Raw genomic sequence first — 16871 nt, forward strand, 5'->3', positions numbered from 1 at the left:
GTCCCGCGCAAGTTTGATATGGATGCTGTATGGTATCATGTACCCAGAAAAAATTATTACGTTTGATTAATGTTCATGTTAAAGGTTAAATAATTGTTAATAGTTATCCTCCCTATCCGTGTGGAAGTGGTAAGTTTTTGGCTATTTAAGTTTAAAGGAAATAACTTGAAGGCTACCGTTTAGGTCGCTAGCTCTCTAGTTTGCGAGTTAGCATGTGTCTCAAGACCCTGCAGTTGCGCAATATGTTGTAAATAAAGGGCTCTAATAATGCTTTGTTCATTTTAATCTGAAAAAAATAATTTGTCTACCCACCAACTATATGTGGTTTCTTAGGTTTTTATTATTTGCCGTTTTATTATTATTATTATTATATTTATTTATTAATGATTGATTTTCTTTATTCTTGATTTGTTTATTTATTTTTCATCTTATTTTGTGTAGAAAAATAAAAAGATATTTGAGAACAGTGGAATGTTTTATCAGAGCTTTTCTGGTAGAAAATTGAAACCAAAGCGAAGTTTAAAATTTTTTTCTGTTTTTAATAAATGCGTTTGTTTTTTTTTGGAAAACCTGATGCGGCCCAGCCTTGCCCAGACCCTAGCTCTAGTGGCCCCCAAGTAAATTGAGTTTGAGACCCCTGCTGTCAGTCAACTGTCCACAGCTGGCAAAGCCCCAGAGACTGAAACCAACAGCACCTCTGCTGGTGGCAGCCAAGTAGTACTCGACTGTCTCTAAATTTTAACAGCTTTCAAGGCTCACCTTATGGGAAAAAGACTTACCAAAAAGTCCTTTTGAGCATCTTCTTGACTCGATTCCCTCTCCTGGAGCTGCATCGTCAGGTCATCAATGTGGCCCAGCAGGGAAGCAACTTCCTGTCTCAACTTTTCAACTTCCTCCTGGAGATGCTCCTCCCTCCTCCTGAGCACTTCACGTTCGGCTGACAGCTCAGCCTTCACGGTCACAAGTGTTTCCGTCCTTTCCCTCTCCTTGGCAAGAGCTTCTGCCCTGTCCAAGATCTTGGCTTGTAGCCTCTGGACTTGTGCGTCCAGCATGAGGTTGCTTTCTCGGAGCGCCGTTATTTCACTTTTTGACTCTTGCCCTTTTGTTTTTAAAACTTCAACCTCTTTGACTGTGTTTTGTTCCTTCTCTTGAAGTTCAGTAACCAGCGCGCTGAGGTGCACTTTCTCTTCTTGCACCTGCTGGACGTGTAGTCTGAAATTGTTCCTCTCATCCTCAGATATTTTTTGCTCTTCCTTTGCGTCTTCTAGTTGAGCTTTGAGTTCTACAAGCTCAGCCTCTTTCAGAGTGAGAAGCGCTTTGAGCTCATCGGCCTTCTCCCTCTCAGCTGAGAGCCTCCGCCCCAACTCCTCCCCGTGTCCTCTGTACTCCTCTTCCTGGGTGTGCAGCAAACGCTCCAAGCTCTCTTTCTCCACCGCCAGCATCTCCAGCTGACTCTGAAGGACTTTGAGGCGTGATCGAACTGACTGAGAGGAGGTCAGACTGAGCTCTTGCTTCAGGCTGTTGGGCTTGCCTCGCCTCTCGGACTCCTGGAGGGCGAAGTGGCGAGGTTCCGGGCTGGGTGCGGGCGAGGGATTGATGCTGTCGCCATCCTGAGAGTCACTGACTTCGTGCACGTTGGCACCGAGTGTAGAGAGCTCTGCCTGTAGTGTGCTGATGACCTCATGAAGGCGCTCCTCCTCTTCTCGTTTGTCCTGACGCAACCGTGTGATTTCCGACTGAAGATGCTCCACTTGCGAGCTCAAATCGTGAAGGTCAGCCTCCAACTCCTTTTGACAGAACAACCAAACACAGACAATTTGTGTTTCACCACTACCGTCCCAAGCACTAAAACTAAGCTTCAAACAAGTCCTGATCACAAGTGGGTCTGTATTTTTCATCAGGTCATAAGATATTCTGGGATTTAGAGATGTATACATGGAACACCGGTGGTGCCAAACACCGCCTGTCAGAGCTTTTCTACTCGCATATCAATGACCTGGACTTGGGGCATGTAGGTTGGGTCCTTTACAGCGTACACTAAATGTGTACCAATACACTTAACTGGAAAGTTAGTGTTTACTTTGTGTGCATGTATGACCTTGTTGTCCATGGTGTTCTCCAGCTCCTGTTCCAGCCTTTGGATCTCATTGCTGAGGTGGTCAATCTCCTGGTTTTTCTCCTCCAGTAAAGCGGACGGGAGGCTTTCCTCCACAAGGTCTTCCATCTTTCTTTGTGCCTCTTTTTCCTCCACCAGTATGGTAAGAGTGCACACCTTGTCCTAGAAAAGGTTAAAATGTAAAGTTGTATAGAATAACACATACAGTACAAGTAAACTTGTATATACCTCAGACTATTCAATAGGGGTGTCACAAGATCCTGCAAAATTTAAAAACGTGACGTGAGGGGGGAAAAAATGTCCCGCGATAAAGTATTCAAACAAATTAAAATTAAGTAAATTTAGCTGGTCTCCATGCAGTACAAGTATATCCATGTCTGTTTTCCTCATCTCTTGCCTCAAGAAGAAGGTTCACCCTGCATTGGTTCAGCACCTACAGTCGATGCTTTTTCCTAAGCATCATACGAGTCAGCTCATGTCAGTCATATAGTCGCTAGCCACTAGCATACAAGCAGCAGAGGAGTGCAGTCTTGTGAAGAGCAATGCAATGCAACGCAGGAGAAATTAGGATGGGGAAAAGATGCTTACAAAACAAATCCCCCCCCCCCCCACCCCCCACCCATGTTGGAATATTCAGACCAAACGAGCAAGGTGAGCCCATCAACAAGGACAACAATATGCCCAATGTGTTCAAAAGTTGTGGCAACCAAAATAATTTGCCCACCTCAAACACCCGACCCAATTTTTCCCATCTGGGAAAAAACTATGCACAGTACAGTACTATGCAAAGCACAATTGTCTGTGAGAAAAAAACATATATACGGAAATTCTACAACTTTATAGAGTGAAAGGTGACACTGTATTCAAGCAAATATTGCATTATTATCATTATTGTATTATCATGAGTTGACATTAGTGGTTTATTTCTAAAAGAAATAAGATGATTTAGTCTAATTCATTCATTCATTTTCTACCGCTTTTTCCTAACGAGGGTTGCGGGGGGTGCTGGAGCCTATCCCAGCTGTCTTCGGGCGAGAGGCGGGGTACACCCTGGACTGGTGGCCAGCCAAACACAGGCCACATATAGACAAACAACCATTCACACTCACATTCATACCTATGGACAATTTGGAGTGGCCAATTAACCTAGCATGTTTTTGGAATGTGGGAGGAAACCGGAGTACCTGGAGAAAACCCATGCATGCACGGGGAGAACATGCAAACTCCACACAAAGCTGGCCGAGGGTGGAATTGAACCCAAAAATCAGTATGTGGATTGAAAAGATCTGCTGTGGTGACTCCATAAGCCGAAAGAAACAAACTTTGTCAATATGTGAAAAACCTTTAAAAACACATCCGCATTGTGTTGATTCATTCACTTTCTACTGCTTATCCTCACGAGGATCGCGGGGGTGCTCCTTGGCAACCATAACTACCTTGTATAGAGTCGAGCATAGTCATGGTCCGGGTCTGCATGAGTGCTGCGGTTCATTGAGGGAACCATACATTTCAACTATTGAATATCCAACTTCCACCTCAGATACCTTGGATGTTTGCTAAAATGTGACGGTTGTACCATACGGTTGAGATACTGTATGTGTTCACATACCTTGAGGGCCTCAATCTCCTCCTGAAGCTCATGAACATGGGCAGCATTCTCACTGATGAGACGCTCCAACTGTAGCGTCAGGTGTTTCAACTCGACTTCCTTAATACTCAAGTCTCTCTGCACATTGTCCAGTTGGCTCAGTAAGAGTTCCACCTTCAGATAAAACACACATTAGCCTTAGACATCATGTACAGTATGAGTGGACAAAATGTACCCAACCTCCTGTTCTTTGCTCTGTAGGCTTTGCTGTGCCGTGTCCAGAGCATCCCTAAGCTCTTGGGTGGGTTCACGTGTGTTATCGTGATAACAGTGTCTCGTCTCATCCAGTTTGGACTGCAACGCTGATATTTGAAGCCTGTTGGACAACTGCTGCTGCTCTAGTGCCTGCTTATCCTGTCAAGAAGGTGGATGCATGCAAACATTACAAATTCCACCCACAGTAAAAATACCAATTAGCTCTTACTTGTGTGAGCTCCTCTTCCCTCAGCTTTGCCCGGTGGAGCTCTTGTTCAAGCTGACCGACGGATACGTTGCACTCAGTGCTATTGAGCAGTGCTTGCTCCAGCTCTCGGATCCGCCCGGCTAGCTTGTCTATCTCCTCGTTGCGCTCAACAAGTTCTCGCTGTGCTTGCTGATTGGCCGCCACTGAGGAGGCGTGGTCCTCCATCTTGTCTTTGATAATGGCTTGTAGATTCTCCACCTAGGAACACAGTAGTGGGGTTTCAAGAGAGGGCGACATGACAGAGTTTTGCCAACTACGTGATTTGTGACTAAAACAGAAGCCATTCCGGATCAGCAGCTTCGAGAAGACAATAATGAAGTGAAGCCATTCCAGGGAGTAGCGACATGGAGGTGGAGGAGCAATTAGGCAAGGAAGATGAGCAAATGAAGCATGCACATGACTGATGAAAAGGGCATGATGACATAAGCACTGCTAATCAAAATCTACGGAAGACGGCATGGAGAAAAAAATTGCAAAACATGCACAAGATTCAGAAGTATGCCACAAAATCCATACCTGCAGAACCAAGTCCTCAAACTACAGCAATCCATTCAGCACAGGGATAAACACATATCAAAAGGTCAAGCTCAGTGCAACACTTCAACCTCTACAAGCACCCATATGCATTCAGTTAACGGTTCTTTACTGCCAACTCGCACACAAACCTACAGAAAACACATTTAATGCAGACATGCATGCACTCCTTGCTGCAATTTTGTTGATCTAGCAATTAAAAGTAGTCTTGTACAGATGTAAATAAATAAATAAAAATGGTTGAAATAAAATACAAATGAAATTGTAATAAAAAATAATTTTTAATTGTAATAAAAAAAAAATTGGTAAATAAAGAGCCTCTCACCCTGTGCACTTTGACATCTCCTCCAGCCGTCTGCCTGAGCTGACTCTCCAGCTGTCGAATCTCCTGCTGGAATTCATCTCTTTCATGCTCACGCTCAACAGCTTGCTCCTGTTTGCATTGGATCAAAGTGTAAATGTACTCACATGAAAATCATTTTATTTAATTAGCAATCGGAATTTTCACAATGTAAGCGCAGAATTCCGTTATGGCAACACTATTCTGCTTCATATGACACTGGCATTGAAACAGGAGATCAGAACATTCAAACAGACATACTGTATATCCCCCCAATAGGAACCTCATTGAAAGCCAAAGCCAAATGTGTAAAAATCACCTCAATAAACTGCCGATTGTGTTTGAGCTGTTTCTCCAGCGCTTGCACTTGCTGGCTGAGGTCTTCAGTGTGGGCCTTGTGGTGCAGCTCTATCTCCAGGCCCTTGGTCTCCTGTTCCTCTAGCTCTCTCTCCAGGTTCCTGAGGCGCTGAGACAGAGAGCCGTGGTCCTTCTCGGCCTGCCGCTGCAAGTCCAGCCTGTCTTGGGTCAAACGCTCCGTCTCTGCCAGCAGAGCTTTGGGAAGGAAAAAAAACATAACTCAATATACTAGCAAGGGAGTACACCGAAGATGCTGGTTTAATCACATACAGTTACACATACTGTACTCTTCAAAAAGCAAGGGAAAACTTTAGAACAGATGAAGCAAAGCGATAGAGACCACCACCCTCCAAGAGGCTCTGCAACAAGCTAGAGTACTCGCACTGACAATGTTATGAAAGCAACCAAAGACCACAGCACACAGTCTCCCCACCTCCTCATTGCACACATACTCTGACCCATAAACCATCCACGGGATCTAAATTGAGCCAATGGCCTACGGAGAGAAGACACATCTGAGCACAGCCATTACATAAGTGTACGGCGGAGAGATCATGTGACATTTTATGCCAAGCACAGACGTTGCTCAGCACCCACCTCCCCTCACCTTTTTCCCTCTCCCCGAGGTCGGCAGAGAGATGCTCCTTCTGGCGTAAGAGCATGGCATGCTCCTCGCTGAGCTCCTGGTGTTTCGCTCTCATGATGTTCAGCTCGGCGCCGAAGCCCTCCATCTGGTGCGCCTTCCTCCTGAGGTCCTCCAGCTCCTCCACTAATCTCTCCTCTTGTGCCTCCTTCTGCAGCAGGGCCTCCTCAAGAGCTTCCTTTTCAGCCACGTAGCCCTCCAAGAGCCCTGAATTTATCAAGTTAATCTCTATGTTAACAAATTGACTGTGACTTGTGTAAAAGTGTCCCAAGAGCCTGTTTACGATTATCCATCATCTCCCTCACTTTTTCTTTGTTCCACTTTTGGGCTGAAATCTGAATCTGAATCTTTTGAAGATGCGGCTTTTCATCACATTCATTCATTCATTCATTCATTTTCTACCGCTTTTTCCTCACAAGGGTCGCGGGGGTTGCTGGAGCCTATCCCAGCTGTCTTCGGGCGAGAGGCGGGGTACACCCTGGACTGGTCGCCAGCCAATCACAGGGCACATAGTATAGACAAACAACCATTCACACTCACATTCATACCTATGGACAATTTGGAGTCACCAATAAACCTAGCATGTTTTTGGAATGTGGGAGAAAACCGGAGTACCCGGAGAAAACCCACGCATGCACGGGGAGAACATGCAAACTCCACACAGAGATGGCCGATGGCCATGCCGCCCCTTTTCATGACATCTTGAAGGAAAAACAACTTCCTTCCTCTCCACCCCTTGCCCGTGTATACATTCACCCTTTCATATAAGCTTTGCATTCCCTACCCCCTGTTAAAAACAGGCTTTGTTACAAATCTTAAAATAAAGCCTGGAGCTCTACAAAGTATCAGTCAGACAGCTACAGAGCTTTAAGTATGATCATTGTGTTTTTCTTCAGATAATACGTATGCATGATGTTCCTGTTAAAATATTAATGATAGCTCTTTAGCTCACATAGCTTTGCTAGTGTTGTTAACATTTGTGTCCTCCCTGTTCCACTCGTAAAAGTTACCTTGCTGTATGTGATATGGCATTTTTTAAATACAGAACAAATACTGTTTTTAATCGCTCACCTTCAGCCTTGTGAAGTTCCAGCTCCAGCTGACTCTTTAACTTCACCTCCTGCTCAATCTGCACCAACAGGAGCTTGTGCTGTTCAACGAGTTGAGCAGAGTCCTCTTGGCCTTGATGGAACCTTTCCTCCAGAGATAAGTGGATGTTATGAGTCTGCTCCAGCTGTGGCCATGAAACAAAAATACGGTTTTGCTTAGTAACTTTTGAAAAAAAGGAGTGTGATTTTTACATGAATAGGCTCATCAGCACCTGTGTGTTGGCCCGATTGAGCAGCTCGAGGAGGGCATCCACTGTGTGGCGCAGTCGGCTGCAGGCGATTAGGGCCGCCTCTTCTCCTCCGGGGTTGATCTGTGTGTCCGAAACCAGGAGACTCTCACAGAGTGCGTCAGTCAGCTCTAAGTCCTCGGAAGTCATATCTGTGATGAGAATTCCCACAGCGTATATGCTGTCAAGTCCACATGTTGGGCCAATTGAAGACTTAAGTGTGAACACACCTGGTTCTTGTGCCTCCTTACACCCTGTTGAGCTCCTCTGATGGATAGATTGTGCAGACGTGTTAGGTCTGGTGCTGAGCTTCTGACCAATCAGCTCTTCAGTCGCAATAGTGCTACGAAGCATCTCCATTAGGACCTTCTTCAGCTTGTCATTGGCCTGGTTCAATTTGTGTCTATGAAAGATGGGCAACTATGAGTGTTTACATGCACACACACACCTGTTACAGTGCAAAAAAGAAATGCTTACCTCTCTTCTTTAGCAGTCTGCAGGTCATCGGTGAGCAATTTTAGAAGGTTGCCGCCCTCTTGGCTCTCACGCTCCCGTCTTTGGAGGTGGGCGTCCAGGGACTCCATCTCTGCACGCTTCCCCTCTAGCTCTCCCTGCAGACAGCCAACCTCCGCTCGCAACTGAGAAGAGACAAAATCATACATGAATAGTTTGAAAAAAATCCAATGTCACAATCAGAATAAAACCCCAAAGACTATTCTGACAAATCCAGGACATCAGCACAAGCTTTTTCCTTACCTTTCCTTCCCTGCGTGTCTCCTTGTCTGCCCCAACTATCACCATAGCTTCCCTCCCTTTTGGCTCTCGCTCCCGCTCCCCATTAAAAATGTCTCATGCAGCCACCTGCATCGGCCAAACAATGGCATCGCCCAGGCAACAGAACCCTCCCAACCTCTCTTAAGCCGCTCTTTAGTCAAGCCCATAAGGGAGGGGGTGGTGTGTTAATATCTTACTATCAAACAAGACAAGCTGGATAGGGGCCATGACGACGGCAAAGTGGAAGCGCTGACTTAACATTTGCGGCGTAGAACACCCGATGGCTTCATGCGGATTACCAAAGTCCTTTTAATTTTAATAGTAATTTAATTGTTCTGTGGTAAATTTGAGTCAGACTACAAGGAACACCCATTTGGAACTAGGTAAAAAGTAATGAACGATTAAAGCCTGAAATAAGAGAAGTGTACAATAAGACACATTCAAGGGGGTGGAAACAAGTGTGAAATTATTGGCCTGCATCATGTATGCAAAAACAGGAGATTGATGGAACTACTAAAATCAGGTTAAAATCTGTCGAATGCAAAAAAGAAAAACCTTGTACCGACAGTCAGGAAACTTCTCCATCATGAATACAAAATATTGGCTAAAAATTAATACAACTCTGAACAGAAATATATCTGATATTGGAGAAGTTTGTGAAAACAATGCCACAGCAGATGTATGCCATAAACAAAGTTAAAAGGCGAGCCAACCAACTATTAGAGCCTTTTTTTTTTTTTTTAGTTTAGTCTGATTTATTTCAAAACATGCATGCCTGGTTACCCTGGAGTACGTCTTGAATTAAACGGTTCCACAAAAGGAGTGCGAAGAAGCTAATTTTTGGGCTAACCTTTGGCCAGTGTAAGCAAAGAGACGATACATGAGATCGCGTCTACATGAATGAACAAGACAAGATTTTAACTTTACTTTTAAGAAAATTAAAAAATATGACAAGAAACTGCACGGTGCACGAGTGGTTAGTGCGCAGGCCACACAGCTAGGAGACCCGTGTTTGAATCCCCACTAGGTCATCTCTGTGTGGAGTTTGCATGTTCTCCCCGAGCATGTGTGGGTTTTCTCCGGGTACTCCGGTTTCCTCCCACATTCCAAAAACATGCTAGGTTAATTGGCCACTCCAAATTGTCCATAGGTATGAATGTGAGTGTGAATGGTTGTTTGTCTATATGTGCCCTGTGATTGGCTGGTGACCAGTCCAGGGTGTACCAGGCCTCTCGCCTGAAGAGGGGCTAGGCTCCAGCTTACCCCATGAAAAATGATGGATGACAACCAAAAAAAAAAGACAAAATACGTTATGTATGCTACCCGCCCCACATCCGCCCACCGAGACCAAGACTATGACTTGCAAAAGGGCTCACTTTGCTCATGCAGTTCTATGGAACAAACGCGGCAAGGTGCTGACACCAATGCACAGAGTGAACTCTCTTTGTGCCTGGAGACGAGGACAACAGCCACACACGCACATGGCAATATATTGAGGCCGGCAAAATGATCCAGTACATTTTTGTTTGTGTGATTAATTCATTTCTTATCCCAGGTCTAGTGCCCAGGAGACCCCTGTATGTTGCATAGCATTTAGAATTGAATTGTTAAATGAATTATTGCAAAACAAAGGTTATTCTTGAAATCAAATATATTAATCCATTTATCTTCTACATCACTTGTCCTCACTGTACTGGTGAGAACACAAGCTCCTCACATCTTCCAGATCTACTGACTGTGTGGTCAACATGCTAACTGCAAAGCCACCATGCAGCCCTGAAATAAAAAATCTTTGTGGTAAAACATAGGACAATCAATTATTCCACTAATTGTCCATCAAGGAAATGTAGTGAAATGCAACAAATTTTTACTGTGAGATAAAAAAAAATATATCAAATTTTACTCATGAAAACTCACATTCACTTCCACTATTTGCAGAAAAGTGTTTTGAGTGTGTAAATGCAGTAAGTCGGTATACAGGTTATCTGCACATGCGTATGGTCTAGTATATTATAAGTATTATAAGTGTAGTACCTGGGCAACTACAGCGTCAAGTTGCTGCAGTTGGGCAGTGAGCTGGCTCATTTTGCTTGTGTAGATGCGCTCCTTCTCTTCGTGTTCAGATGTGAAGGACCGCCTCAGGCCCTCAAGCTCCGCCTCTTTCTGCTGCTGGAAATCAGCCTTGAAAAAAAGAAATGCAACTGTTCCATGTATATTTCGTTGATCAGGTACATCAGAGTTCTCTGGACATGTCTCATGAGTGAAATTCTAAATGTCTGGGGAGAGGGGAAAAAAAAAAGGACCTTCAGCCTAAAAACCTTCTGCATCAGAGGATAAAAAGCTTAGATCCATCCCCTTTAGCCACTGTTCAGATGGTAGGGACACAGACACATGCAGTCGTCGACAGTGGTCAGAGAACACAGACGGACAAGAACGCCCCTTCATATATGATGGCGGGATTATGTGGAAACTGGGTTTGAATAAAGCTCCACTGGGAAAGAGTCCAATACAAAAAAAACATAAACCTTCAAATGAACTGGTGCATCTGGAGATTAGAGGAGCAATGCACACAACAGTCCTCAATAATCCACAGAGATTACATAATGCTGTTTCAAAGTCACACTGCTCGACAAAATAGACGCAAAACACAAAAAGAGCCGGCAAATACCCTCTACTCGAGGCTTTTGAGGGTACCAAGCAAATTTCCAAAAATCTGTTTTGTACCTTCATCTGATTAATCCTGTCCTGCAGCCTCTCCTCTGATTGGACTTTGAGGAGCTCCGCCTCCTCCAGGAAATGCTGCCGTTGCCTTGACGACGCCTCTTCAAGCTCCCTGCGACATGCCTCCAATTCCCGGGCTGAGAAGTTCTTCAGCTCCTACGATGGAAAAGAGTATAATGTATTGGTTTAATAGCATCACAACAAAAAGATAAGGAATAATAATCAACCACAACATCGGGGGACCGTATAATCCTTTCTCTATGGGGCTGTTAAACAGGCTAGCAGTCACACATACTGTATATACAAGTTGTGTGCATTCACCTGTAGCTGGAGTTGGTGCTGTTGGGAGAGTTGTTCTTTCTCAGTGGTGTACGTCTGCGTAAGCTCATGAAGGGCAGCGCTGTGCTGCTGCTCCAGCTCTAGAACCTAAGAAGATGAGATGGATAAGAAAAAGGTAAGACAAGCAGACTCTGGATGACCACGGAAAAGGGCATCATGACTAAAAACAAACCTGGTTCTGTCTGCATGTTAACATTCAGTTGCCATTATTTTAAGTGTACGGCTACTAAAATCGCTTATAACCCCTCCCAACAAAATGCTCTCACAAGCGACTCCGCCTTGCTTGTGAGAAAATGAAGCGTGATTTGAATTTCTGTATTTGTTTTGCTTTTCATGTTTTTTTTTGCTCTTTTTGTCACCCACGGTATCCATAAAAATTCACTGCACATTAGATGTCATCTAGCCAAGAACCGCGACAAATAGTTGCCAGTCCTGTTCTTGCATTTTCCGCCTTCCCCCAAAGTCTTTTCAAGTCAAAATGTTTCACAGTTCTTTACAAATCCACCACTAAACTTGAGCTTTACAGATAACACGTCTGCTGTGCAGGCGGTGTGTTTTGTGCTACGAAGTTACAGTGACATCACAGTAAACATGATTAGAACCTTTTAGTGGCGCCACCTGCTATTTAGGAAAGGAGAGGGCATGCATTTGAGGTGCGAAATCTATTGATCAAGGTGGACAAAATCTGAATGGGATCCACACTAACACTAAATGCTGCATCTCAAGGGGCTATCCTCAATCAATTGAAGCGAATCTGGTCAGTAAGCAAAGATTTGTATGATAAAATGCAATGAAATGTTATTCATATATAGTATGTGAGACAGCTGAATGATGAAAGAGTAATAACGATACCTGTGCCTTAAGTTCACCCAGAGCTTTGCAGTGTTCAGCATCCAGTGACTCTTTTTCAGCAGACAGTTCAGCCTTTAAAACAAAAACAGAATTATCCCCTAAATAAACTTACAAGAGGAAATAATGATTTGATTTAGTGCTAAAAGCGAACATTAAACAGTGCTTTAACCTGGTGCACGAGGCTGAGCTCAGCAGCCATGGCCCTAAACTTGTCCATGTGCATCTGAGCGAGCTCCTTCCTCAGCTCCTCTCTGTTGGCCTCCTGCTCTGCAACGTGACACTCCATCGCCACTTGTTGACTGGTAAGAGCTTGGTGGTGCCTCTGCTCGAGCCGCACCATCTCATCACGCAGCGTCTGGGATTAAGCGTACAGCAGAATAAAACGACAGCAACAAAGAAAGCATTTAGAAAGAGATAGCACCACAAAGCAAACTTACTTGTACTTCCTTCAAGTACGTGGTCTCCAAGGTGTCCATATTAGCAAGCATCCTCTTTTCAATTTCATCCTTCTCCTCCTGGTGTTTCCGTGCCAACTCAGCTTCTTGAGCCTCAAGTTGGGCCTGGCTGGTTTCTCGGAACATTGCCTCCAGGCCGTGGAGGTCTTCCTTGCGTTTGGAATTGAGGGCCGCTTCCAAGGCAACAAGCTGGGCATTGTGCTTGGACTGGAGCTCTCCATTCATAGCTACGAGTTGATCTCTGTGACTGGCACCGAGAGAGTCCAGTTGTGCTTTGTGTTTGACGTTAAGGGAGTCCATTTCTTGGGAGTGTTTGCTCAGTAGGGCCGCTCTCTCGTGTTCCAGCTCAGTTTGATGTTTGTTCTTCAGCTCCGCCAGAGAGATTTCAATTTTCTGGGAGAAACACTGCTCCAAAATGGCCTTTTCCTCTTCAAATCTGAGGGGAAAAAAACATATGAAAATACTTAAATATCAAAATATTAAGTGTGTACCAAATGTATTTATTTTGAAAACAATAAAAATAAATCCATGTATAAAAATATTGATACATTTGACACAAAAACTCAACACAGTAGAACGGTGATTTCTTCTCTGCTTTAAATTGTAAATAATTTGTCTTTCTTATGGTAACTTTAAAAAAAAGTGGGTTTATGATGCGATCTGCAGGGAGAAAAAAAGAGAAAAGAAGCAAAGAAAAAAGCTGCAGCTGTAAATCCAACAGGGGGCGCTTTCTCACAAGACACCAAAAATTAAAAAAAGGCTTTGAAGAGGTGATGTTGATACAATACCGTATTTGTTTGATTCTTCCGGCTTTTCCTGATTTCGGGGTCGCCACAGCGGATATTTTGATCCACATACTGATTTTGGCTTGATATAAAAAAGGTCTTGGAATGTAATCAATTTGAAATAGTGAGGATCTACTGTATTGCAGGACAATTAAGCAGTGAGCAGCAAAAAACAAGGTGCACTTTAACAAGAATAAAGTTGGAATTTAATGTGAAGAAAATGTGCAATTTTGTGGGACGAGACACATAATTGCATGGAAAATGTCACAGATTTCAGAGAATTAAATCATGCGATAACAGCAAAAAAAACTTTAAAAAAAGTCACACTTTTAGCAGAACAAAGACAACATTTCTAGAGAGAGAAAGAGGGTACTTGTGTAGGACACTTGTGTGCATGGCCGTGGTATAGTTGGCAAAATTATTACTTTATTCAAGTAAAAAAATTAAATCATGCATGTTAGGTTAATTGGCGACTAACTTGGCGACAGGGTGTACCCTGCTTCTCGCCCGAAGATGGCTGGGATAGGCTCCAGCATGCCCACGACCCTTGTGAGGATAAGCGGTATAGAAAATGGATGGATGGACTTCTTGCAACATAAATTTACACTCACAAATGTAGTCCAAATAGTAAGAATATTTACACTAAATAACTTGGTATGTATGACAAGCTGCAGAATTGTTTATTTCACATTTAAGTATGTGTGAGTTGATGACCTCAAGCCAGTTCGCTATAAGATCTCTTACCTCTCTTGGGCTTGTTTAAGCCGCTCCTCAGCCTGCTGCTGGAGCAAAACAGCGAGCTCTTTCATCTCCTTGGCCATGCTGTTCTTCTCACGTTGGAGCTCCACATCATGCTTGGCTTTGAGGGCCTGTAGATCTACAAAGCAAGGCACAGTCAATTATCTGACTGAATATCACACTATGGCGATTATAAATTAACAAGCGTACTCTGGCTGTTGTCGAGTGCTGGCTGGATGGAGTTGAACTTGTTCTTCTCCTCCAAGAGCGCCTTCTCCCCCTCCATCTGTCTTATGAGGTTAATCCTCAAGGCTTCATGCTTCTCTTGGAGCTCATCTCTTATGCTCCTTATTTCCTCCTGCGCATGTTCCCTCTCTTGCATCAGTACATCCTTGTGGCGAGCGCGCTCTTTGTCAAACTCCTGTTTCAACTGCAGCAAAGACATTTTGTTACATTTTAACCTGCAAGATATCACAACACCCATCTGGTGTCCACGAAATTTACTTTTTGCAGCTCTGCATTGTGTTGTTTGTCCATGTTGACTACTGTGTTATCCAGGGAATGAATGAGGGTCATCTTGGTGTGCAGCTCCTCAGTGTGACACCATAACCTCTGTTCAACCTCCGCCTGATTTAAGAACACCACAATTGCATTATCTCATCTCTAGTACAACCAGCAGGCATTTTCATTACTGCTTCACGCTCTCACCTCGATTTGTCTTGCAGCCTCCAACTGGATGCGAGTCAGCTCTGTGAGAGAGGTGAATGGTTAATCATTCTGTTATAATACATGTACATGCATGATGTATGTTTTAGGCATGTAAAGGAACCTTGCAAGTGACGATCTGATAGCTTGGCCCGAAGTTGCTCCTGCTCCAAAGAATGACGGTTTTTCATCTCCTGCAGCTCACCATAGTAGCGGTCTGTCAGGTCAGAACGCACCTACATTGCAGTGACAAAAATACACGGCAATAGAAGTATGAAAAAGGGACCAAAGTCTTATTTTCATGTTGGGAAAAATTTGCTAACCTGCTGCAGTTCTTCCTTAAAGGACGATTGCAGCTCAGCCAGCTCCACTGTGTGCTTCTCTTCCAGGTGAGCGTGTAGACTAATGTCAAGCACTTCCTGGATGTGGCACGGCATTTATATTTAAATCAACTTGAACATGAGTAGCATACCTTTTCCGAGCAACTTTTAAAATGTAAAAATTAAGGCAATGTCAGCACCTTGACGTTTGTCGAAACAGAAACCAGCAATAAAATGTTATAAATCTATAAATTTATGTTATAAATCTAAATTCTGTTTGGAAAAGTAGAAGGTTTCATGAACAGCAGATGTCCAAAATATTGATTTTCTTTGAGATAGCAAACTTGAGACTGAATCAACAGCGTCCCTGCTGAAGCCAAGTATTACACTTAATTTTTCTTCAATTGCGTCAAGAAACAATCTACCATTCAATTATCATCCCTAGTCTATTGTTACCGTTTTCAAACTTAATACTTCACCTTGTGTTTCTCCAGTTTGAGGCTGGTGTCACATTGCTCGCCAACTTTTTCCTCATCAGCTGGACTTTGTGGTGCAAAACTGAAAGGGATATACAATGAGAAACATGATAGACAAAACAGATATGAGGACATTTAGCGAGGGGCTTTTGTGGCATACCTGCTGTCTGCGGTTTTAAGCACAGATTCCTCTAAAGCATCTTCCACCAGTCTCAGCTGGAGCAGAGCAATTTCCTCTCGGTAGCTCTCCTCTGACACGCGCAAACGCTGCTCAAAGTACCTGAAGCAGCAATTGCCAATGCTGTAATTAGTTTGTGCGCCAATAAAACAAATGTGTAAAAGACGTGACTAATGTGTGCACGTACCTCCTTAGGTTCTCCAGCTCGGCCTCGTTCTGCTCTTTGATTTCACGCTTTTGTTCATTAAATTCTGCTTTGAGGCACTCGATGTCATCGACGCGGGATGAGCGAGCCAACAGCTGTTCCTTCAGCTCTGGGGATGACAGAAACAAGTTGCTTGAAACACACGTTTGACTGATGCCTATTTTCCCCTTCCTCCATGATGTCACACTGGTGGTAGGAGCCGGTCCACGCCAAAACACATTACTGGTGAGAGGTCCTCATGTTACTACTCATAATGCAAAAGAACACGTAGTCACCCACCGGTGACAGAGGAATGAAAGTCACATTTGTCCTTTTTCGGCACAGGGGTCAAGTGGTTAGCACGCAGACCTCACAGCTAGGAGACCAGGGTTCAATTTCACCCATCTCTGTGTGGAGTTTGCATGTTCTGGAGTTTGCATGCGTGGGTTTTCTCCGGGTACTCCGGTTTCCTCCCACATTCCAAAAACATGCTAGGTTAATTGGCCACTCCAAATTGTCCATAGGTATGAATGTGAGTGTGAATGGTTGTTTGTCTATATGTGCCCTGTGATTGGCTGGCGACCAGTCTAGGGTGTACCCCGCCTCTCGCCCGAACACAGCTGCACCCCTGCGACCCTCGTGAGGAAAAAGCGATAGAAAATGAATGAATTTTGCCCTGCATCTTGTCTCACACAAATGAGGCTAACTGTTTTTGATGCCAGAGGGTCAAAGAAAATGAGAGACAAAGTAAAAACTGAAGTTAAATTGGTCATTGAAAATAGAGAAATTCACATGGGCTACACTAGGCATGTTACCACGTCTTTGGACATGTGAAAGGATCTGCTGCGTCATTAATGAGACTTCCTCCCTCCCTTAAAGCCTGCAATGTTGTCGTCTGAACCTGTTT

The 16871-nt window shown here is 44.0% G+C and overlaps 1 protein-coding gene across 9 annotated transcripts in view; it reads right to left on the bottom strand.

Moving 5' to 3' along the window:
* Nucleotides 1–16871, bottom strand: part of pcnt (pericentrin) — a 39478-nt gene that overhangs the window by 10034 nt on the left and 12573 nt on the right. For 5 of the 9 annotated variants that reach the window (XM_078796390.1, XM_078796389.1, XM_078796388.1 and 2 more), the window contains 27 exons: nucleotides 15968–16094; nucleotides 15763–15882; nucleotides 15606–15684; nucleotides 15130–15225; nucleotides 14931–15042; nucleotides 14810–14850; nucleotides 14606–14728; nucleotides 14312–14531; nucleotides 14108–14240; nucleotides 12561–13014; nucleotides 12293–12478; nucleotides 12124–12195; nucleotides 11254–11358; nucleotides 10936–11088; nucleotides 10246–10392; nucleotides 7915–8075; nucleotides 7423–7840; nucleotides 7173–7335; nucleotides 6066–6308; nucleotides 5421–5653; nucleotides 5087–5194; nucleotides 4744–4764; nucleotides 4189–4425; nucleotides 3945–4118; nucleotides 3726–3878; nucleotides 2099–2278; nucleotides 780–1787 (listed from right to left, as the gene is read on the bottom strand). In XM_078796390.1, the coding sequence (XP_078652516.1) occupies nucleotides 780–1787; nucleotides 2099–2278; nucleotides 3726–3878; nucleotides 3945–4118; nucleotides 4189–4425; nucleotides 4744–4764; nucleotides 5087–5194; nucleotides 5421–5653; nucleotides 6066–6308; nucleotides 7173–7335; nucleotides 7423–7840; nucleotides 7915–8075; nucleotides 10246–10392; nucleotides 10936–11088; nucleotides 11254–11358; nucleotides 12124–12195; nucleotides 12293–12478; nucleotides 12561–13014; nucleotides 14108–14240; nucleotides 14312–14531; nucleotides 14606–14728; nucleotides 14810–14850; nucleotides 14931–15042; nucleotides 15130–15225; nucleotides 15606–15684; nucleotides 15763–15882; nucleotides 15968–16094 (5267 nt within the window). The remainder of the gene's footprint in view (nucleotides 1–779; nucleotides 1788–2098; nucleotides 2279–3725; nucleotides 3879–3944; nucleotides 4119–4188; nucleotides 4426–4743; nucleotides 4765–5086; nucleotides 5195–5420; nucleotides 5654–6065; nucleotides 6309–7172; nucleotides 7336–7422; nucleotides 7841–7914; nucleotides 8076–10245; nucleotides 10393–10935; nucleotides 11089–11253; nucleotides 11359–12123; nucleotides 12196–12292; nucleotides 12479–12560; nucleotides 13015–14107; nucleotides 14241–14311; nucleotides 14532–14605; nucleotides 14729–14809; nucleotides 14851–14930; nucleotides 15043–15129; nucleotides 15226–15605; nucleotides 15685–15762; nucleotides 15883–15967; nucleotides 16095–16871) is intronic. The other 4 variants (XM_078796391.1, XM_078796394.1, XM_078796392.1 and 1 more) reach the window with 2 other exon arrangements.

Source organism: Doryrhamphus excisus, linkage group LG14 (genome assembly GCF_037039965.1).
Source record: "Doryrhamphus excisus strain RoL-2023G ecotype Guam linkage group LG14, RoL_Dexc_Guam_v1.1, whole genome shotgun sequence".
In the NCBI taxonomy this organism is placed as follows: Eukaryota; Metazoa; Chordata; class Actinopteri; order Syngnathiformes; family Syngnathidae; genus Doryrhamphus; species Doryrhamphus excisus.